The sequence below is a fragment of the Triturus cristatus genome, chromosome 3_1, assembly GCF_964204655.1.
Source record: "Triturus cristatus chromosome 3_1, aTriCri1.1, whole genome shotgun sequence".
Taxonomy (NCBI): domain Eukaryota; kingdom Metazoa; phylum Chordata; class Amphibia; order Caudata; family Salamandridae; genus Triturus; species Triturus cristatus.
Genome location: NC_140583.1, coordinates 694,242,944 through 694,267,825, shown reverse-complemented (window position 1 = coordinate 694,267,825; position 24,882 = coordinate 694,242,944). Strand labels below are relative to the sequence as shown.

At 44.4% G+C, this 24,882-nt stretch overlaps 1 protein-coding gene across 1 annotated transcript in view; it reads right to left on the bottom strand.

Moving 5' to 3' along the window:
• The window catches only part of LOC146860809 (sperm-specific sodium:proton exchanger-like), a 5,538,638-nt gene that overhangs the window by 124,142 nt on the left and 5,389,614 nt on the right, over positions 1-24,882 (bottom strand). Inside the window, exon 24 of the mRNA XM_085646172.1 lies at positions 3,992-4,180. Coding sequence (XP_085502298.1) covers positions 3,992-4,180 — 189 coding nt within the window. The remainder of the gene's footprint in view (positions 1-3,991; positions 4,181-24,882) is intronic.

Below are 24,882 nucleotides of genomic sequence, written 5' to 3'. Positions count from 1 at the left end.
TATTAAGTCCCTTTTGAGTGCACACAAAGTCGAGGAACATGGAGTGGGTTACATGGGACATCTACACCTACCACTGCTTTCTCAAAGGAGGGTACATTTGGATCTGAAAAAGGCTTAATAAAGCAAACTTATAGAGTCACTTTCTTCATGTAGATTTATCCAAGGGTGATTATATGCTGAAGCTTATGCAAAGCTGTTGTATGAGTATGTTGACACTATGGAAGTTATGTGAGCAAGCATTTACCTGCTTCGGTTGAGAAGGGAATTCACTATCACCAGCTACCCTTGACTTATGGTATTAGCTGTAGTTTACTCCCTAGCTCGTACTATGGAAAAGGCCATCATATGTACAACTTTTCAAATTATCATGTAGTGCTTTCAGAAATACCAGTCTATAAACATCTAAACAAATATGATTATTACAAGCAAATCGAGAGAATGGACAATTACTTTGCACCAACATTAACATTAGACACTGCTTATGCGCATGTAGAGCGCATTCACATATAATCATTTATTGTATTAACGTGAAGTGTTAGAACTGTGAAATGTATTAACACGAATGTGTGGCGTATTTTAGGCCATTGACAAGAAAAATGAAGAACCAAAGTAAAAACATAAATGCAACTAGCAGAAAACATTAACATGAAGAACTTGTGTTGTGCAACTGACAATTATGCATGTATGAAATGTGCTATTAATAATGTCATTTTATATCTAGGTGAATTTATTAGTTGAAATTGCATTAATGCTTTGTGGATTCATAAAGTTTCATGGTGCATTCTTATGATAGCTGAAAATTGTAGGCCAGAAATGCAAGTCTCTGAAAACTCTCGATTTAGAATTAAGAGTTTGAATTTCATGTGTGCTCTGGAATTTGTTCATTCTCACATTTTGTGTTGCAGGTGAAGAAGCACTCTTGTTTGCTAGAATAATGTCTTTGTTTTATTAGCAAGGCAAGAGGAGAAGACGCTACAATCAAGTGGCTTGAGTCAATACAGGAAGGTTGTTGTGTTTCACACAGGAGAAGGCCTGAGAACCAAGGACAAATTGTAGCGAGGAAGGTACACCATTGATATAGTGAAAAAACACCTTCAGGACGTTACCCAGAGTGGATGGCGTGATGCGAAGTGCACCATGGAAGTGCTACCTATGGATTACTGGTTGTTGGAATTAGGGATAGCGCTCCACTTCTTTCTTGCCTTTGAAGAGAGAGCATCTTAGAAGTAGCTGTGTCTTGGTAGCTTTATGCTACTTGACCCATTGATCGTGGAAGGACTTCTTAGGAAGACTCCACGTTCTGACACCTTTATTTTTCCTGAAATGCTTGAGTAGGGATGTCACCTTAGTGTTAGAGTAGGAATAGATTTAATGCTTTTCACTCACCAACTCCCGATACAGGGAAATTTGGACTTGTGCTTCCTGATTTTCTGTATCTAGCTTCTTGAACTGATGTTGTTGTTTATGCTGCACCCACTAAAATGGATGTGCAAATGTGACTTCAGGCTAATCCCTTTGTATTTCTATACCCTCGTGTTGAGGTGTCTTTATGTCTAGTTAGTTTTGGCTTTGTAATAAACAAACTAACTTAAAGCAGTTGTCCGCATATTATTATGTATATAAGAGGATCATTAGTTAATTGATTGTTTTCATAACGTTTCTCCCCTTTACACTTTCATGCTGCGAAAAAAAAGTACCATTAGAGTGTGATTCTAAAGAAGGTCTAGAACTTATGGGCCGGGCCCTTTGAGGTGGCTGGGGAGAAATACATTCTTCAAGATACATGCTTCTTAGCTAACCAGGGGACGTTCTGCTCATTTTAGAGGGACTACTAGTAACAACTTGAAGTACTGCACCCTTTCTGCTTACTTCAGGAGGACCTCCAGTAACAGCCTGAGATACTGCACCTTTTCTGATGACCTCTATTAATGACCTAAGGTACGGCATCCTTTATGCTGACTTTATAGAGACCTCTAGCCATAGTCTGAATTACTGTACCCTTTCTGCTCACTTCAGAGGGACATATAGTAAATGCGACAGCAAAAGAAGGAAACAACAGATAAAAAAAATCAAAATGATGGACTGCCCTGTCCGCCAAACTCTATTTAGAACTGAGACAATTTCTGTGTTTCCGCCAGCAGAGCATCCCACTGGTGGAAACTTTTGGCGTGGCTGACCTTGGGATCTCGGTTAAATACCTCAGACTATACACCCGAATGAGGGTGAATGAACAGAACTGCTGTGGCAAGCACTGAGGTCACCAACAAGAAAGGGAAAAAAATCCCCCCACACGCTGAGAGAAAACTCCCAGCATGTCAGGGGCATTTATTTTTTGTTTTTGAAAAACAAACTCCCGCTTCAGGGCTTTGTTTTTGTACAACAAAAAATTTGTTGAGTAGCCACTATAAACATGGGGGCAGATTTATGAGCCCCTTGCGCCACTTTTGCGTCACTTTTAACATGGGAAAAGTGACGCAAAAGTGGCGCAAGGGGCTCATAAATCTGCCCCATGGTGTCCACTCAGCAAACTCTCAGTACCTCAATAAAGCTATGGTGGTCCCGGCTATAATAACGGGCCAGAGAACTCTAAATATGGCGGTCGGAATTCTGCAAGGGCAGTGTAATAAATGCCTTAGCTGCCCAGGCAGACCGATGCACCATCCGCCAAATTCTAAATGTGTCATGTGAACTTGATGATTTGTAATATCAGCATATGTGGCAATTTTGTTAATGCTTGCAAACTGAATTGTGGCACTATTACTTAGTTATGTTTTGAGACTTAGTGAGCAACGGTGAAACTCTCTATATAGATAATTGCTAAAATTAAGGATTGATAATGCAAATGTGCCCTGATGCCTAGTCTTGTAAGTGCAATTTGAGCCTTACCCTAAACATTTTCTGAAACACATCAGAGCAAGCATTCAAAATGAATGAATGATTATGCGAATCTGAACATGCATTGCGTCAAATTTTGATGTGCACTAATGCTTGAGCATTTGGGAAAATCTAAACATGCAATTGAGATTAATGAGTGAAGGTGCAACTCTGAACATACTTTAAATATTACCGAAACGTCGGCAAAAGTGAACATGGTTAATGATGCTAATAGTAATGCTTGACATTTGGTGTGCATATTTTGCTCGAAGGTGCCCACTCCTGTGTAATGTGTGTGATTGTATAAAGTTGGCAATTTTTGACATATTGAATGTACTCTTGGAACAATTACTGCAGCTGTCTGAAGATCCAGCCTGTCAGATTGGTATAACCTGCTTGTACTCATTCTATATGCACTCATTAATCCATTCATATACTCAAAAACATCTAGGCATATATCAATCCACTCACTTGTTGAACCATTCACAATTTATATCATCTATCCACCAATTAACGTACTCATTTTTCCATCCATACAGTATTCTTTCCATCTGTTCACTAATCACATTCATCCCATCACACATCCACACGGCCACACACAAACTCTTGCCATTCAATGAAGAATCACTTTTACTTCTAAAATAGCCCGACCGACCTATTGGCTTTTGCACATAGCGTGATTTGGGTCTAGTGGCATGATATCTAGTACACCACAAAAGCCAAAAAAGAAATGATAAAGACAATAAAACATCTCAGGCTTATAACAGAGGCTCTTTTATAGAAAACACCAGTAGTGATAAACAAAAAGAGCCGTAAATCTTTAGAGAGTTATTTGAAACCATGTCTGTTACATGAGTTAGCCTGGACTGGAAAAATCAGCAAAATTCTAGCAATGACTTTTAGGGAGGTCGTATAAATACTCATGTGGTAATGCTTTCTAACTTTTTGGCGAATCCAGTCGAATTCCAAATGTCTCCAAGCGATGTGAAACATCTGCATAATGTAAGTCATACTGGTGTAAAAGTTAAAAGCTGTTGGCTATGCAGTAAGGCTTCTTCTTTCAACGACTATTAGAGATAGTGAAATGATTATTGTAGGTAAAGTGATTTATTCTTACCTGCTGGCAATTCTTAGGTACAATACAAGGGGCATAGTATGATTCCTGACGATCAACGTTCTGTAAACTCCCATACACAAGCACAACATCTTCCATGGTGTCATCATATACATTAAATTTCATGTTGATTTCAATGTCTTCTAGGTAGGCATTTGCAAGCCAAGCATACATTTTGGTTGATGTCCAATTCTGCAATGTTTCGTTAAATAGATGTCATTAAACATGATCACGATATCTTTACAAATTTAAAATGCATTCATGCTGATTTAGGGCCTCATGTCCTTGTTCTCCCTCTCACAACTTATTTGAAACTACACAAGACAGCTTGGTAAACAAAAACTGAACTTCTTTGGCAAATATTCAGTCATTTTACAATTTCAGAAATGGACTCTCCTGTGTTTGAATGTCCCTTTGTATAACAGACCCTGCCTTCTTTTTCATCCCCTTCAGCTTAACACGCTTTCCAATGGGTTTTAAAAATATGCACAGTGTAATGAGAGGACAACACATACTCAGAGTGCTTGAGCGGGGCTAAGTGTATCTGATTTATGAATAACATTTCCATCAAATTGTGGCCTTTTACAGACTGTTTGCGACAGATTTCACAGAGTAAGTGTAGTGTAATAAAAAGATGAAAATATCGGAATTTGAGCACTGCGGACTACCAACGTAGTGCTCATGCTGTTGTAACAGTGAAAAGAACCAGTCTCTCGCACCAAAACTTGAAGACGTTAATCAAGATCAAAATAAATCAGCACTTTATACCACCGAATTACACCATACCTGAATTAGCACAGCAGGAAGATGATGACTGCGACTTAGCTAATGGAAGCAGTTTTTTAGATGGCCTACTTCTGGGTGAACCACCAGAGTTTGAGGACGAGCTCTACTTCTCTGACAAATAGGCTTTCAACTTTTTACTCTCTTCCTTATTTACTTTTATTATTTGTTTGTGTCTCTGTCTTTCTGGTTCGAATCACAACAAATCCATCACCACCGTCTAACTGTTTTTATTGCCGTATTGGAGTTGCAACTGTGTGCATTTATTAAAGAAGTAAGTCCACTCCTCCGAGTCCTGCTCCATCCTGACTCGCCCTCAATCCATTTCCATCAAGCCAGACATTGGATGGAGAATAGTACAAGAAATGAGTGCCTGCATCGTCAAGTCCCTCCAAAGAACATGACTATAGCTATCCTCCTTTCTGAGCCGAGAGGTACTGTTCCTTAAGAACAACAGGTAATGATGTATGGCATGCATTGGACGCTGACTCTGAGTGATTGGTGTTTGTGTTATGATGTTGTGCATGAAGTGTACTGGTATTATTTAATCTACACACTAAAAAAGTGACTCAAGTCAATGTTTCCCTTCTAGTTATTTAATAACAAAATTGTAATTCAACTACAGGCTGGTCCATTGCATTTTTGAATATGGAATCTATTCTGGACTCACACAGTACACTACAGAGTTGGACACCATGATGATGATTACCATACTATACCCATCACAGTCAGTCAGTAGGATCAGAGATGATTGTTGGAATATCTCGGGGGTTTCATGAACTGGCCTAAAAAGTCAATAAGTCAACAACAATCATAGCAGACCTACGTGTCTGTGTAGTGGGGGCCGATTGTAGTGGTATGACTGACAGCGGTGCATTGATTCAGTTACTTAATTTGGAAAATGCTATGTTGTTGTATATGTGTGCTTTGTCTGGCTCAAAATCTAAGCTAAGCGGAGATTGGGTGGGTGCCAGGGGCCTGCTCTGTCCTGTTGTTGTTGTAGGTTAATGCTGGAAACATAGTAGACATGATTTAGCCATGCCGCCTCTGAAAGTGTTCTTGTTGCACTCCTCTGTAATTATGCATTTTTTTTCTCCTTGATATTTCAATATCCCTTTTGTTTTTCCATCTACATTTACAGGCTGACCTTTACCCTGTGCTATTCTGGGAAAAACCACTCACACTTACTTTACCAATCCGCAGCTGCCAGGCAGGCAGTGGAACCCAAGATTTACGGACAGAGCGTCCATGGAAGGTAGGACCAAGAGGAATGCCATGATGCAACTTCCCAATTTGACCAGGATAACATCCAGTAACTTAGTATCATTCATTATCTTTTAATTAATTTGATTTTTCTCTTCAATCATTATGACTGTGTGTTGTTGTTTATTATGTTTTCTTTGCTAGCTTTAAAAGGAAGCCAAGTACAACAGAACATAAAATGTATGTAATTTAGGTCTCTTAGGGCCATATGTAGGTAGCAACACATTTACCGATTCATAAATACCGAATTTTACCGATTCGGTAGTTATGAATCAGTAAATGTGATGTAGGTAATGATTCGGTAAATGTTACCGAATCGGAAAAATTCGGTAAATATGAATCGGTATTTACCGATTCGGTAATGGGGCATACCTTCCCATTGATTCCTATGGGCCTGGAGGCCCATAGGAATCAATGGGAAGCCAGTCACCATTACCGATTCGGTAAATACCGATTCGGTAATTGGGGGAGCATATACAAGGGTGGCAGGGTGTCACATTGACACCCTGTTGCACCCCTGATTCTTGCATGTGTGCACATGTGGCGCACATACATGCCCTAAGGGCATGTATGTCTGCCACATGGCACTCTTACATCTGCAAAATATTGCGTTTTGCAAGGTATTCGTTATTTATCACCAACCTGTATTTGGTGGTAAATAACAAATTCTTAATTCTAATTTGCACTCTTTAGAGTGCTCCCTACATTCAGGATTCGGTATTTACCGAATCGGTATTTTACCGATTCGGTAATTTACCGAATCCTGAATTATGCCACCTACATCCCAAATAGCTAAATACCGGTCGGTAACGGGATATTTACAGAATTTCGGCCGTTACCGACCGGTATTTAGCTACCTACATGAGGCCCTTAGTCTCTCTGAGGGCAGACAGGAAAGGCCATTGAATAATAATAATAATTAATAATATACTGCTGCCATGTACTGTCTACTAGTCTAGTTAGTACTACTTATCATTAACCATCAAGACATCATCATGCATGCATTTCCTTTTTCTCCCTTAACAGATTTATGAATATGATGGTTGTCTGCCAAGATTGTGTGTTGTCCATGTGTAGTGTTTGTCTTTGTCAAACCTTTCCCTCAAATGCCCCTTCCCAACCATTGATCAAACCCTAACCCTCTTCCCCCAGGCGGTGTGATTTATATTGAGGGGTGACTACATTATTTTACACCAATAATTGATCACACACTTGCTAGGATGTGGAGAAAGCAACACTAACTAAAGGCAAGGCGAGGATCTTCTACTTCTGCTCTAAGTATATATATATATATATATATATATATATATATATATATATATATATATATGTATATATATATATATATATATATACAATCCAACGCTCACCTTAAACACAAAAGCAAGCAGGACACAGCTCCGGATGCGGAAAAGAATTTAATGAGCAAAATTTCCAGCTTTGGCTAAACAGTCCGTGAAGCAATGGCAGACGCGTTTCTGGCCTCCGTGGCCGTCATCAGTGCCGGTATCACAGGCTGGTGAATTCTACTGTTTGCTTAGAGATCTGTCCTGATAAGCAGTCTCTCAGCTCCTCCCACTACAGTCAGGTGAGTGAGACGGTGCCGCTGGGCTCCAGGAGAACTGCATGATGGTACTGGTGGTCCAACGTGGTACCTCATACAGTGACGGGAAAACAGACACCTATTAATGCCCCACAGTTCATGGCGCTGGACTTCAAACTGCATATTCCACCTGGGTGTGTCAATTCAGCTCACATCCTCGTCCGCATCCTTCTCAGGCAACTACGCGCTGCCTCCTTTCTCCCCTCGCAAACATAACGGCCCAGTGGCAGTAGTTTTCGCTCGGGGGGCGCCGTATATATGTATATATTTATATTGGCCACACCTGCAACAGATTAGATTGCCTAGTGCCCACCCATGCATTGCTAATTAGTAGTATTCGCTATTCTCTTTTTTTCCCCAGAGGAACATTGTTATTAACCCATCATTAATTAATTGCCGGCATTGTTTTTTCATCATTCCAGCACTAAAGGCTGTCCACTTCAAGGTAGTGTCAAATATTCCAGGTTGTTGTAACTTGTACCAGGCTATCCCTGCCGCCAGTATGTTTTATTTTACTTTAGCATTGCTCATCAATATCATTCATCACTTTCTTCTTGTTTGGCAGTCTTGTGTATTTACTATTTACTGTACTTCTACTACTCGTTCTCTAGTCTCCCTCAGGTGACTGACTGTCTCATTTTCTTTTTCTGCAAATGCAACTGTCTTCTTCTGCTACCAATACCCACCAAAGCACCTTAGGAAACCAAAACCATCACCATGCAGCCATTGCTTCGCCTAAACATCAACCACAGGTAAGAGAAGAAGTGTGGGGGAGTCAATAATGTATATACTATGGAAATTAATTAATTCAAACACCCACATCCTTCTGAGTACATTACATACTACAAAGGGGTTTTAGTTCCAGAATGCATAGACTAGGAGGAGAGACTGACAGTCGTAGGACAAGTGAGGGTACTGTACTGCATCTATCTGTTGGTGTGTTATACTATTGGCAGATTTTAAAAACTGACTGAGGCCCTGCAGCAAAAGGAGGAAACAAACAAGGTGACGTAAAAGAGTAACCCCCCCAGAAAAGATTTGCATCATATGTATTGGAAAACTATAAATGTATTACCCTAACAAATATAAACTAGAAGAAAACCTACAACACCTGACCCACCCATCTCCCTAACCCCAACCAATGTCCAGTAATAAATAAATGTCCGTCTAAGTTTAAGAAAAAGTAAACCCCAAGGTTCCCCAACCCGTCCCAACATCTCACCCACCCAAAAAAAGATTAAAAAAGGGGCAAGAGTCAAAGACTGAGGAGTGACGTCTATCCGCGGGGGTGCCAGCTAGTTTGCTCCAGGAGGACCTCCCCAGCTTAGCATCCAGGCCCGCCACTCTGAGGAGCAGGCAGAGACGAAAGTTCCTGCAGCAACAAGGGGGGTCGGCAGCAGTAGATGATGTTGATGGGCGGCGGGTGGCTGCCACAACGCGGTGCCGTACCTCCGGAGGCACGGGGGCTGGCTGGGCCCCGGGGCATTGGAGGAAGAAGCTGCAGCTGCCGCCTCCTCCTCCTCCTCCGCCAGGGCAACCAGCCAGCGATATTCATCTTGGATGGCCTCCAGCTTCCTTTGCCATGCCCTGGCCGGCTAACTCCTGCCTAGTGTGCCTGGTGGGAAGCTTGAAAGTGATTCTGTTCTCGACGGGGAGCCAATGCAGGGTCTGTAGGTGTTGGCTGATGTGGCAGTGGCGTGGTAGGTTGAGGACTAGTCTGGCGGTGGCGTTCTGAACGTTCTGTAGTTTGCAGGTGAGGTTCTTGTTGATCTGCGACACAGAGTGCGTTGCCATAGTCCAGTCAGCTACTGATGAGGGCATGCATGACTGTTTTCCTGTGTTCAGGGGGGTCCACTTGAAGGTCTTGTTGAGCAGGCCAAGGGTATTGTAGCAGGAGGAGGTGATGGAGTTGACCTGGTGGTCCATTTTGAGTTCGGAGTCCAGGATGATCCCGAGGTTGCGTGCACGTTCGTGGGGGCGGGGTGTCCAGGTGTCGTTCCAGGCATCAGGTGTGGGCCCATGATGAGTACCTCTGTTTTGTCTGTGTTGTGTTGAAGGCAGCTGCTCTTCATCCATTTGGCAACTGCTTCCATTCTATCTTGAAAGTTGCGTTTGGTGATGTTGGATTCGTTGGATAGGGAGAGGATGAGTTGGGTGTTTTTTGGTGTATGATGTTATGTTGAATCCGTGCGCTCTGACCATGGCTCCGAACGGGGCCATGTAGATGTTGAACAGGGTCGGGCTGATGGAGGATCCTTGTGGGACGCCCCAGGTGGTTAGGGTCGGTTCTGAGAGGAAAGGAGGGAGTCTGACCAGTTGCGTTCTGCTGGAGAGGAACAAGAAGATCCAGTTAAGAGCCTTGTTTCGGATTCCCATGTCATTGAGTCTGCAGGCTAGGGTGCGGTGCGAGGCAGTGTTGAAGGCCGCGGAGAGATCAAGGAGGATGAGGGCTACAGGCTCTCCTCTGTAAAGGAGGGCGCGGATGGTTGTCTGTTGCTGCGAGGAGTGTGATTTCGATGCTGTGGTTCTTCCTGAATTGGGAGTGGTCGAGATTGTTGTTTTCTCCGATGAAGGCGGCAAGTTGGGGTTTGATGGCTTTTTCTATGACTTTGGCCGGATAAGGGAGTAGGGAGTAGGGAGATCGGTCTGTAATTCTTGAGGTCGGTGGGGTCCGCTGAAGGTTTTTTCAGGAGAGGGTTGATCTTGTTGTGTTTCCAGTCATCGGGCGAGGAGGCGGTCTTAAAGGAGCGGTTGATGATACGTAGAAGTTTGCGGGCGATAATGTCTGTAACTCTGCAGCAGATTTGGTGGGGTGAGGGGTTCATGGGGGACCCGAAGTGGGTGGTCTTCAATATCCTTAGAGTGACTTCTATGTGGAGGGCGGTCCAGCTGTTAAGTGTCGGTTGCGTGCTGCTTGGAGCCGTGGGAGGGGGTTCCTCGTAGGGGGTGTTGAAGTTGTCATAGATGGTCTTGATTTTGAGGTGGAAGATAGCGCTGAGTCTGTCTCAGAGGTCTTGGGAGGGAGTGATGTCTGTGGACTCCCTGTTGGGTTGGGCGAACTCTTTGATGATGCTGAAGAGTTCCTAGCTGTTGTGTGCGTAGGTGGAGAGTCTGTCCTGAAGTGCTTCCTTCCTAGAGAGTCTGATGAGCTTGTGGTGGGCCGCAGTAACTGTTTTGAAGTTGTCAAGGTCAGTTGAGATTTTGGAGTTCCTCCACAGTTTTTCGAGTCGTCTGCAGGTGTGTCTGGAGTTTGGTGGAAAACCAGTTGGCTTTCTTGGTGTGGGGCATGGAGGTTTTCTTGAGGGGGGTGATGATGTTGGCCCAGTTGGTAATCTAGTTGTGTAGAGTGTGGGTGGCGGAGGTGGGGTCAACGTTTGTGCTGTTGGGGGCGGAGATACTGAGGGCGGTGGTGAGCTGGTTGTCAGAGATCTTGTTTCAATTCCTGCATTGGAGCTGGTGCGGGCATCTGCAGGGGTTGTTAGAATTGAAGGTGAAGTGGACACAGCGGTGGTCCGTCTATGGGAGTTCGGAGGTGTGCTGTGAACACAGGATCGAGCATGTGCCCAGCTGTGTGTGTTGGTTCGGGTACGATCTGCTTGACTCCGATGGTGTGGAGGTTGTCCAGGAGGGCGGCAGAGTTGGGGTCCAAGTGGTTGTCGAGTTGGAAGTTGAGGTCTCCTAGTAGCGTGAAATCGGTGGAGGTGATGGCTTGCAGCGTGATGATGAAGGTGAAGGAGTCGGAGAAAGTGGCACAGGGTCCGGAGGGTCTGTAGATGAGGGTGCCTCAGAGGGTGGAGGACAGGTTGGCCTGTATCTTGAAATTGAGGTGTTACATCAGGTCTGTGGGCCCATCAGAATAGGTGCTCATCCGGAGATTGGTCTTGTGAGCGATGGCGATGCGTCCTCCGGGGTGGTTGGGGCGATCCTTCCGGCTGAACCAGTCCCCTTCAGAGATGGTGATCACGATGTCTGGGCCGGAGGCTGCGTTCGTCCAGGTTTCGGTGAGGAAGGCGATGTTCGGGACGGTGCTGTCGAAGAGATCTCAGATTTTGGTGGCATGTTTGTGGAGGAAGCAGACGTTGAGGAGGATGCAAATCAGGGTTTGGGGTACGATGGAGTTGTTGCTCGGGGGAGGTGGAGGGTCCTGGGTGTTGGCGGAGGTGAATGAGTGGTTACAGTGTCGGCAGGTGAAGAGACAGTGGGTGTCGAGAGGTGAGGAAATCTTGCAGTTGGAGTTCTTGACGACGTTGAGTTCGTGGAGAGCCGAGGAGGTGTAGTACTGGCGGGCTGGAGGACCAGGGGTTCTTGCGCTGGTCGCAGTCAGGTCATGGACGGGTACAGACAGGCTTGCCTTTAGCACGCCTTCAGCATGACAGCGGCTTAGCCGCTGCACAGCCGCCATTAAATAGGGGAGGAGGGAAGGAGATGCAGCTGGTAGGCAGGAGCGGGAACTGGCGGTGGGGAACGAGCCGCGAGGGCAGCAGTGGCAGGGAAAGAGCGGGAAAAGATGGGCAGCCAGAACGGGCAGGGGGTACCAAACGAGGGCAGAAAGAGAGGCTGAGAGCAAATTCTAAAATAATAATACTGAAGGAATAACAAGAAAAATAAAAACGGAAGAAATACCAGGAAAATCAGAGCAGAGACAGGCAGATCAGAGCAGAGGTAAGTAGAGCAGAGGCAGGCAGAGACAGTGCAGGCCTCCGATTGGCGGCTGCCTGGAGCAGGAGACAGAGGCACTCAGGTGGAGCTGCATGCCTGGGAGAGCAGCACCCTTGCCAAGGTCAACACCCTTGGAACCTGGCACATTTCCAGATTTACGAGAAATCGTAAACCTGGATATGAGTCTGAATGCTACGCCTCCCCTGGGGAGTGGTAGGGAGGCGCAACGAGGAGAAATGTATTGATTTCTCCCCGCGTTTTTCATCTTTCTATGTGTGATGCATTCTGCAGCACACATAGAACGAGGAAATCACCTCTTGTGATTGTTTATGTGCAGAAAGGTGCTTCAGAATTAACATAGTGCAGCACAGCCAAATGGCACTATGCTGTGTTACTTCCTTATAAATGAGGCGCTCTGTTTCTATATGATGGTGGGGGTGGTGGGTCTCCTAGGGAGGAAGCTTTGGGGGTCTGACAAAATCGATATGTCCCTAGAGGAGACACAGTAGTTAATGACACTCACATTTCACCTTGTAGTATTGGGTTTTTCTCTCTAATATGATTCTCTTCTAGTTTTGTCAGTACTCATGACTAAGTGTAATTTTCATGTTACAAGTTTTGGGGGCTTTCAGGGGAAATCATGGCATCACTTCAATTCCCTTGCACACCCTCTGTGTCCATTGTGGGTTTCCTTAAATCATAATTTCACAAAACAAATGATCGATGGTAAACAAATTCATGTCTAAGTTATTTTATTGAATGTGTTTTTTCACGTTCTCTAGATGTTTTTTCAGATGTTCACACTGAAATAATAGCAAAGCCACTGCACGTGGTTCAATCAGAAACTTATATTTTGTCTAGTAATCCTCAATGCATTTTGGACCTATTGGTCCTTCATCAGGAGGATAGATTATAAGAAACATAAGAGAGTAACGCAAGTCAATAATACAATTAACATTCACTATCTTGTCAAAGAGAGATCAAGCTAAATTCTGATGGTTCCAGGTGTGATTATATTGTAGAGTGATGCTATAAATCATTGTGGTGATCATGATATGAATAGTCATCAAATATGACCTTTGTTTTACTTGGGAGGTGTGTGGGATTATCCCGAGATAGACAGCTTCTTTAATCCGTTTACTTTCGTGTTTACTCGGTTTGTTTACTGAGATATAACTGGTTTTAAGTGTCAGAAGGTTACAGTAATTGAGTATGCAAGAGGATTCGACCTCTTTCTATTTCCATGTTATGGTGTTTAAATAGAGTACTATCATGGTGCTCATTTTAGACGCCAAACAGTAGAGTTGGGACCCAGGTTTCACTCGTGAGGTAAACGGATTAATCGGAGATACACGGATGCTGGAGTTCGGTCACCTTCAGAGTGTGCAGCGCTCGCGGATGCAGGGTTTACTTCAGTCCTATATTGGGGGTTGCACGCTTTAATTACAGTTTGGTTTTAGCTATTTTTACAGCACTAATGTTGCACATGGATATATGATTCTTTTTTTATTATGACATCAGAGTATCATGACAGATTGTGTTGTTCGTAGGACAGATGTTTTCAGCACTTATTTTGTCACAGAAAGAAAACCACTTAATGTAGCAATTGGCAGTTATTTATTTAGATCGAGTCACTGGTGATGGGTAGATGGTCCAGGCATCATACCTTTTGGATTTTCCATGCGCATCATTTATTGTACATTCATTGTAAGTTCAAACCTCTTATCAGTCAGTGAGGACAACATTCATTACTAATTTTGACGTGGACAACACGACAAGATCATATTTGAAGGCTATTCATATCATGATCACCACGAGGAATTATAGAATCACATATAATATATAATACATAATCGCACCTGGAATATCCTTAAGAACATCAGTATTCTGCTTGATGGGTCTTTGACAAGACAGTGAACGTTCATTTTATTATTGACTTGCATTACTTTTTTCTGTCCCTTAGAATGTTTCCTCCCGATGAAGAACCAATAGGTCCGAAATGCATTGAGGAATACTAGACGAAATATAAGTTTCTGATTGAACCACGTGGAGTGGCTTTACTATTCTTTCTTTGTGAATATTTGAAAATACATTTATCAAGAGAACGTGAATAAACAAATTCAATAAAAGAAGATATAACTTAAACTTGAATTGGTTCATCATTGATCAGTTGTTTTGTGACATTATGATTAAAGGAGGAGTAACCCACAAGGGGACACAGAGGATGTGCAAAGGGAGACATCACGCAAGCTTGGCAGGGTGCCACCATTCCGTTTTTCAATTTTCACCCAGACTGGAGGGTGATGCTCTTTTGCACCCCAAGAACACTGAAAGCTTAAACCGACTCTATTGGAGGAGTGAACTGAAAAGGTTAATTTCACTAATCCTTCCACTTCCAGAATACCGGTTCCTGGGACTGTCAATACGGAGCACATTACCTGGTTCCAAGCGGACACCACCTCACGCATTTTCCAGATGTAAGACACACGGACAGTGAAAATAATGACATGTAATGTTAGGGGTCTAAAACAACCCCACCAAATGCCTGACATAAGAGACTTACTTACTTGAGGAGGATCAACACCGCTAAATCCCTATCCAGAATTTTGTATCAGCCCAGTCTAAAAAGTCAGGGGTCGCAATACAATTAGAGACAATATTCACTTACAGGTAAAGGTGGTTAAAGCATGCAAACAAGGTAGATGGCTAATTGTCGAGGGGGAGTGGGACCACTCCCTAGTGGTAATAGTAACTCTATATGCACCTAATATTGTCTAGGAATTCCTTTTTGATCCCTACCATACGTATGTTAGGCATTCTGACAGGCAACCCCTTGATTGTTGGGGGTGACCTCATTTATGTGATGCACCACACATCAGCCAAATCGTATCACAGAGTGAGTGGAACCCTGGCCCTGTCTGTGAATGGCAGGCAGATGCTAGTGATGGAGGGTCACGTTTTACCATATAAATAAATAAATATCGAACCATGCAGCATGAAGGTCCCTGTATGGGCCCCACCAGCTACAACCTGGAAATGTGCTATCTTGACCATTTTATCTTACACAGTCACTAGTGCCATAGTAACTCACACCTCCCTTGACACATCCACATATAGGCTCAAGGCCAGTGCCTCATTTTTTATCGTCCTCAATAATAAAATCTACTAGGCCCCACTGATCCCAGATATGAAATTCTCTTGTGCCCAGCACTGTGAGGCAGCTTGGCCAACCACAAAAACTTTCCACAGTTACAAGAATAGCCTATGTCACACATAGACAAGACCAGCTGGTACATCTTCGGTATTACAAAAGTATTTTTTGCTTCATTTTTTATATTATGAAACTTTCCAAGCTTGCTCAAATGTAACCAAATACAGCACCTTGCCTCGACAACACCTGTTTCAAGTTCCGCTTTCATATACATTTCCCGAGAAATGTATGATAAAAAATATTATTTGTTTATAAGTTGAGGTCAAGCATGGCTGACCATCCGATCAAACACCTGCCCACTGTGAAACCACTGTGAAACTACTTCTGTGTTCTCAGAGTTTTAGCAACATAACTATAGGCGTGCGGTCAAGAACCTGCGTCAAATGTGGTTTTGTAGTTCTGCCTCAAACAGGTATAAAAGGCCTGCACCCTAGTTGGTGCCCAGAACTCTTTTGCAGTGCCTTGCACGCTGTGGGTTTCCGGCCGGCCGTATATCTGCATTGGGCTTAGGAAGCCTACTCTCAGGTGGTAGGGCCCAATCTAGATATCTTTTTTCCTTTTTTAGCCTCTTCTCTTATGCTAGGTTTCTCATCCTCACCCAATTCAATGCATTTAAATATACTTTTAAACTGTATTTTTGGATGGTTAGCTGTCTCATTTTAGGGCTTGCCTTCTAGGCACTCACACGTTTATTAAGATGTATTTTGTGTTGCTATTTCTGATTGATTGAAATTAGTATTTGAATGTAATTTCTGACTAATGAATTGATGAATAAATTTCTTTTGCTGTGCAAATGACTTAATGAATAAAAGTGCCACTTCAACGCAAGGTCCTTGTTTCACACCCGTGTTCAATATTTTTAGATAAGCAGTGCTTGACTGGCCCGTGACCACAACAGAAGGGAAATATTTGCCCTTCATCACTAGACGATCTTGGTCTAGTGGACTCTTGACTGTACCAGCATCCCCTGACAGTAGGCTCCTCCCACTTTTCTGCACCTCACCAAATCTATGTGAGACTTGATTACATAGTACTTGACCAAAGACTTGTTTGGCAACTTCAGGACAAGACCCAATGACTATTTCCGACCATGGACCTGTGTGACTTTCTGTCAAATGGGAGATGCAAGGAGGCCCCAAACCACTAGGTAAATGCAGACGTAATGACTACCTTTTAAGGACCACAGTACTTCCGCATGAGATGAAGGAGGCCATCAAGGAGTACTTTGCATTTAAACATACTGGAGATCTTGATCTAGGAGTGATCTGGAATGCTCTTAATGCAGTGATCAGAGGGGTGCTTATTCAGTAAGCCTATCACCTCCACAGTATGCATGAGGTGACGCTCTTGTGACTTAGGAGTGAACTGATTCCGTTAGAACAGAAACACAAGCAGTCCCTGTAGGAGGCTGGATTAGAATATGGTGCACACCTATTTTGGTCAAGCACCCTGCACTAATCCAGACAACACTTATGGTGATTTTGGTGGTCTTAGACAACAATAGAAAGCTCTCTAAGTGGTAGCTGTGGATAGCACTTAGTCCAGAAGGAGCGTTAAGTAGATTGTTTTACCAGAACTAATCAGATAGTGTAGATTAAGCGAAGTTTATTTATTATACACACTCACTAACACATTGGTATATCTCCTAACCGGAGATATGAACACAATACATACAATATTTCAAAAGGAGAACAAGTAAGTAGCACAAACACACATTGGTCTCCAGGGGGAGACCAAACCACATACTAAGAAAGTGGAATGTGAACCACGATCAAAGTCGAGACTGGACCCAGAAGACATAGAAGTGTTGGGGTCCCAAGCAGCCACCCGAGGAAAGTACCCTGGAACCCCACGGAGGCTGTGCGCAGAGTGAAAACACAGCCAGGTACTCAAAGCAAGTCAATAGGAAAGTTGAGGTCGCAGTTTTGAAGAAGAAAGACACTTACCAGAGGACACTAAAGAAACCCCGTGAAAGATGGAAGGCTGGAGAGCCACCCCATCTGTGGATACCCTAGGAACCAGGATACCTACGCCAGGGAAGCCAGGTGCGTAGGTGCGAAATGACATCGGAAACCGCCATATACCACAATGGAGGACTGCAGTGAAGATGTTGCTGGCAAAGAAGGTGAAAGAGTCCTGTGAAATCCAAGGGTGGATTCTTGAAGAGGAGTACCTGCAAGCAGAGGCAACAGAGTCTACGTCACTCTTTAGTGACCAGGTGGCATGGAAGACCAATGGCCACCGCTGACAGAAGAGGCAGGGTAGGTGACGTGACATTGTTGCTGCATCTGTGTGGACCAGGCGATGCTGTGGAATACCAGAAGCCATTCACGAGCTGTCTCATGTCAGAAGTCGTGAACAAGGGGGTCGGTGTTGGGAGGGAGCACCAACAAGCCTTGGCAGCAGCAACAGACGTGGAAAACGAAGGAGGTGCAGTGTCTGGACCAGCAAGGTCCAAGGGACTCACCAAGTGCAGGAGAGTCAGAGCACGCCTGGAGCACACAGGGGAGCCCACTGGAGCCAAAGAAGACCCTCAAGAGGACCCACAGGCTGAAGGCACAGGAGTCAGAAGAGGACCTCAAGCAGCTCACCAAAGATGCAAGCCCACGGTGCAGAGGATGTGGTGAGGAAAAAGATCTTGGCAGGAATAGATGCTGGAGGCTGGAGCTACTTGGAGCTCGTAGATATCCGGAGAAGAGACACAACAAGCCTTGGCAACAGAAAGTCAACACCGTACAGAGGGGTTCTATTCCAGCGGTTACGATGAGGGACACTGGCCTCAAACTCAGTGAGAAGACAGTGCAGACCTCGAGGGAGTTGCAGAACCACTTCCTGTGCTTCTGGGCCTTTCAAAGCCCGAAGGATGTCAGAAGCAGCAGACTGGACAGCTTAGTTGCAGTGCCTGCAGATCCAAGGGAGTGTATCCTTCACTCCAAGGGAGTTTCCTTTGGGTGTCTTTGATGCCCATAGGCATGGAGAAGAATCCGGATGAAGGACAGGCACTGAGTACGCAGAACACTGGCAGGATGACAAGAACAGTAGTGGCAGGAGTCTTCCCAGATGTAGTCTTGGTTCCCAAAGTGGTCTAACAAAGTCCAAGGTGCCCAGACGGTAGAAATAGAAGTGGCTTTGGATCTGAATCTTGTTTAATGATGAATCTGAAGAGCCACCACCAGGTAAGGCCTTAAGTACCCAAAATAAAGGGTTGGGACGATTCAGAAGTCCCTCCCAGAGCAGGGGTCAGACAGAAGGGAGGATACTCCCATGTCCTTTGTCCAGTTTCATGCCAGAGCGGGAGGCAACGGGTCCCTGAAATGGTTTCAACTGGTGTATACAAGGAGGGCACCAAATGTGCTCTTCAAAGCAGTCTGATGGCGTTGGCAAGTGCCCCACCCCAGCCCAATACACAAAGTCCTGTCTGAGAGGTAGTCACACCTCCCTTTGACAGGAAACCTATTGTTATACCTTCCCCTGCTCGAGCTCAGCTCAGCAGCAGGAGGGCAGAATCGTGTCTGTGGTCAGCAGCAGCACTAGCTTGCTGTTAGACCCTGAAAGGCTGGCATCAGGAATATAGGGGGGCTCCTTAGGGGATCACCGCAGTACATGGGATCCTACATCCAACACTGGAATCGGTGTTAGGGTAGGATTCCAACATGTTTGATACCAATATAGTGAGACATCTCGTGATTGACTTGATGTCCGCTGTATGTATAAAATGGCTCACCACACTTACAAAGCCTGTAAAATCGACTCTTGGGCTTTTAGGGTGTGTTCTGCTCATGCAGGGCATCCTCACACTTATAACCTAGCATTCTGCTCTCAGGATTGAAAGGCCTACCTTAGGAGTGACTAATAGGTTTTAATTGCAGTGACCTCAGATATAAGGAAACGTATATCTGTGATGAGTGGTGCTAGCACCAGCTCACACAGGCTGCAATGGCAGGCCTGTATTCACAGTTTGAGATGTCTCTCATGGTGGCATAATACATGCTGCTGCCCATGGGAGACCTCTGGTGTACCTATGTCCTGGGTACCTTAGAAGGGCTTAGAAGAGTAGACCAGTAGCCAATTAGGAAGGTACCAAAGTAGTTACCGTAGGGAGAGAGCACAGTCACTGGGGTCCTGATTAGCATGATCCCAGTCAGACTAGTAAGAAAAGAGAATGACATCAGCAAAAAGTGGGGGTAACCATGAAATCATATTCTACTTTCCTATAGTCCCCCTCCAAGAGGACATGTAGGCAGTTGACCTTTATCTGTGGTCAGAAGCAAACTACAGTTTAATTAGAATTGGGACAAGTTTTTACAAGGGCGGTAATGAACAAGTTACTTACCACCAGTAACGCATTATCTGGTAGACACAATATCTAGCTGCAGAATGCATACCTTAGAATTTCTCAAGCATCAGGCCCGACTCGGAAACCTTTGCTCAAGTAATACCATTTAAATGCGCCATCGGGTGGCTCCATTTGGCTCCGTGTGATGGCGCCGGCTTCGCTATCGTCAGTTATGACGTGGTGGTCACATATATAGGTGCCACCCAGGCACGCGGGCATCAATGTTTGTCACTTTTCCACATCAAAAGCACAGAGCCATGAAGTGACTGACAAAGGTTTGTGCAAAAACTAGGGCCCTGAGAAAGGGAATAACCCTAGCCCTAACAAATAAATCCGCAGAGTGGGGAGGCATTGGCAGAACTGTAAGGAATCTGCAGCTAGGTATTGTCTCTTCCAGATATTGCATTACCGAAGGTAAGTAACTTGTTCATCTGATAGAGACTTATATCTGAAGATTCCTTACCCAAGTCATACCTTCCTGGCGGTGGGCTGCGGACAAATTCCTCATCCTAGAAAGTCCTGCAGGACTGAATGGGAGAAATGTCCATCCATATGGACCTGACTGTCCAGACAGTAGTGCTTGGCAAACGTGTGCAGAGACACTCACGTTACTGCCTGGCAGATGTCCAGGATTGGGACACTCTGAGCCAAAGCCTTAGGTGCAGCCTTTCCACTGATGGAATGGGCTCTTAATCCCTCGAGGGGGTGCTTCTTAGCCAATCATAGCGGATCTTTATGCAAAGAATGACCCAGCAAGAAGTGGTCCTTTTCTCGACTGCCCGACCTTTCTTAGCTCCCATGTAGCCCACAAAGAGTTGGTCACCCACCTGGAACTCTTTTGTGTGGTCAAGGTAGAATGACACTTATTTTTTGGGGTCCAGACGGTGGAGACGCTCCTCTTCTTTAGTGGCATGTGGGGGAGCAAAGGAGGTGGGCAGCGTGACTGAATGACCCAGAAGGAATGGGGTCACCACCTTCGGCAAGAATGAAGCACCACTTTATCTGGAAAGGTCATCATGTTGGGGAGCTTACATGATAGCGCCTGCAACTCACTCACCCTCCGGGTAGATGTTAGTGCTACCAGAAAGGCTGTTTTGATGGTAAGCAGCCGGAGGGGAAAATTGTGCAAAGGCTCGAAAGGAGCACACATAAGAAAAGTGAGGACCAAATTAAGGTCCCACTGTGGCATACCAAAGGGCGTCGGTGTAAACAAGTGACCCAGCCCTTTCAAGAACCTATTTTTAATCAGAGATTTAAAGAGAGAGGGTTGGTCTGGCAGCTGCAAAAAATCAGATAAAGCAAAAACATAACCCTTTAGAGTACCCAAAGCAGAGCCATGCTGCGTAAGGGTAAGAATAAAGTAGACAGAGAAGCAGAAAGAGTGTCAATAGACCTATGACACAAACTTTTGACAACAGGAGGTGTATACCGGCTTAGTGGAGGGCTGCCGGCCCGCCAAAATAACATTGCATTCTTCGGGAGGAAGGTCAAAAGCCATCAGCTGCCGCCGCTCAATCTCCACACATGGAGGCGAAGAGTTGAAAGGTTTGGGTGGAGAACCCTCTTCTGCTACTGTGACAGAGGATCCTCCCGAAGCGGCAGCCTGATCAGAGGATTGATGCTAATTTTCAGAAGTTCTGGATACCAGACTCTCCGTGCCCAGTCCGGAGTCACAAGAATGACTTGGGCCCGGTCGCTCTTGATTTTTCTCAGAACTCTTGGCAAAAGTGGTATGGGCGGAAAGGTTGCCAAGCGATAGCTGCCTTGGAAACTCCAGCACACTTTACTGCTGATATTGCGCATTGTCTTCGGAGGCAAACAGATCCAACCAATGCTCTCCCCACTGTTGAAATAGATATTGCGCCACCTCCAATTAGAGATGCCATTTGTGATCTGCTACGCATTGACGACTGAGTTTGTCCTTCCTAGCGTTCAGAGAACATGCCAGGTGTTTAACCACTAGGGTTATGCCCTACTGTTCCAGCCATTTCCAGAGACGCAGGGCCTCTTGACAAAGGGTCCACAACCCCACCCCACCCTGTTTGTTGCAGTACCACATGGAGGTGGTATTGTCCATGAACACCTGCACTAACTTTGCAGTGACAGAGGGGAGAAATGCTTTCAATACCAACCGAATCGCTTGAAGCTCCAACATATTGATGTGGAGCCCCAACTCTGCTGGAGCCTAGTGACCCCTGATCTCCATCTCTCCCAGATGGCTGCCCCATTCCAGGAGTCACACATCAGTCACCACTGTGTGATCTGGTTGGAGTAGGGAGAGGGGTCTGCCTTCGACCCAATTGCAGTTCATCAACCACCGCTGCAGATCTCTTACAGTTCCTACAGAGATCTGGACCATGTCAGTTGGATTTCCTCAATGCTGTGCCCACTGTAACTTGAGGTCCCACTGCAGAGCCCATATACGCTGCCTGACATGCTTTACCAACAGAATGCAGGAGGCCGTAGGCCCAACAGCCTTAGATTCAGTGTCCCCAAAATCCAGGATAGAGGCTGAAACATTGGAATCATAACCTGAATATCCTGGCCTCGCTGTTCGGGAGGATAGGCCCAAAACTGCACTGTGTCCAGAACAGCTCCAATGAAAGGAAGCATCTGAGAAGCAGTCAGGTGTGACTTTGGCACGTTTAAAGACAATCCCAGAGAATGCAGGAGGTCTGCCGTAGTCTGGAGGTGGGAGACAACTGCCTGGGGCGAAGATGCCTTCAACAACCAGTATTCGAGATGGGGGAAGACTGACACCCCTAACCTGTGCAGATGAGCTGCGACCACCACCATCACCTTGGTGAACACCTGAGGGGCATTAGTAAGGCCGAATTTGGAGCACAGTAAACTGAAAGTGCTCATGGCCTACCTAGAACCGCAGGTAATGCCTGTGGCCCGGCAGAATGGGGATATGAAAATATGTACCCTCGAGGTCCAACGCTACTGATCCAGTGAAAGGCCAGGATAAACTTTTCACACATAAAATATCACTTACAATGGGCCCATATATATTCAGATTTATTTTCCTTTAATCTGAATTTAGTCGATGTCTAATCTTCACAGATCAATACTCTTGCTTTGGTCAGTGGACCATTAGTCGAGTAGTTGATGGTGATATTAACAAAGTTCATTAAAACTCTCTTATAACTTTGCAGTAAAATAATCACAGACTCCAGGTAAGATTCAATCATTTTTATCTAATAATTCAATCAAAATGAACACTCATTTGTACAATTTCATAGTGCAAACTCCATCAACTTTCATGGGAGAGAAAAATTCATTTATCAAATTTCATTCAAAATACAGACTCTTTCAACAACCTCAAACGCATTAAGAGTGATAGATGAAGAGACAAAAGACACAATAATCTGTACGTAGGCGCAAATATTCAACGTTTAGGGAAGAGTGATAGTTACCAAAATGGAACAGGGAATACAACCCCTGGCCAGAAGGATTGATGGAGGTCACCTGATTATGAGTCAGGAGACAAAGACTTGAGGACAGGTGCAGGATGGGATTATACTTAGGAAGTCAAAGAGGCTAGACAGTGAAAACCTATGGGCCCATCTTCCCCTGATGAAAGGGCAACACCGACTGATTCTGACCGACTATTGCAAGAGTGCAATCACTTTTTCGACATCCTGCTCCCTGATCTGGGACCTTGGATCCCTTTGACGGGGAGTTATTGTACACCCACCGCCTTTCATTCTAGATATGACGCTGTTCAAATTCCAAACACAATACGTTTGATGACGGAAGTATTTCACACCAATTATTCCTCTTGCTCTGTGGACTATTTACAACACCAACAATAGAACAGATTCATTACGCCCTGAAGAAGTCCTTCTGATAAGGACAAAACACGTCATCTGTGTGTTGATCATCTAGATCATGTTTTAAAACTTCATTGAAATAAAAGAAGAACCTGGAAGAATACTTGTGGACATGGATTCTATAAAATTCTTTGTTTAAGTCTATCTGTGGTGCAGCTGTGTTGTTTGTTTGAATGGGATTATTCTTCTCTAGAAACCCGACGCACCGGAGTGCATCCCTCTCTTACACTCTCTCCCTCCTCGATATTCTTCAGCAAATCTTCAATCTAATCGGGCTGTCTCTCAGTATTGAATCTTCCCAGTCTGTTCTTCTCAGTAGCATCAATGACTCTCCTCAGCAGCAGCAGTTCTCATCATCTCTCAATTTTGCATCTCGCAAATAACAGTAAACTTAAGTCACTCAAATTATACCCTTTAATTTTGCATGTCCCACCTTCAAATGTTGCAAATGTCTGTGAATCCTGAACTGTGATTGGACCAGAGCAGGAGAGTTGTCATCACCTCATGCGGTCATCCCAAAATAATGTATTCACTTTTCATGACTCTTCCAGTTCCCATACATCTCACACAATAGATAGATACAAATTTTATATAATTTCTTCAGTTGAGGATCCTTTCTCAAGCTCTCGTCCTTGGGTTTTGGCTGACGACCAATGTCCCGGTCAGCGGGTCACCCTCGGTCTTCACTGTGCAGACTCATCTTTCATTACGTTTCACCCGCCATCTTTCTTTCGTCTTAGCATATCTGGCCCAAAACGTTCACTATAGACAAAGGAATCCTAAACAAATGTTAATTTCTCAAAAATGTCATTATCACTGTTTACCTCTACCTTCTACTCTATCCCATGTTATTTTCTTTTTTGTTATGCAAAGCGTTATTAGCAAAAACTTATTTTAAGATCCGGGCAAGCATATGCCAGACATGCGGTACTTCGAGATCTACAGTTAGCAACTCTTTGCGCATATGTGAGAGCTTTCCTCTTACATGTCACTTTCACAGGATAGGTTTGCACATGCACAAAACAATTTTCGGTTTCAAGCTGGATTTTAATCACGTAGAAAATTATTCTTTGCTATTTAAGCAAGCAAAATGCTTTTTCCCCCGTGTATGAATGTCGTATGTATGTTAGTTTTCATTTATCTATGATTTCTACTTGTTAGTGTCTGTTAACGAGAGGTTGATCCGAGCAAGTTTCTTTTTCT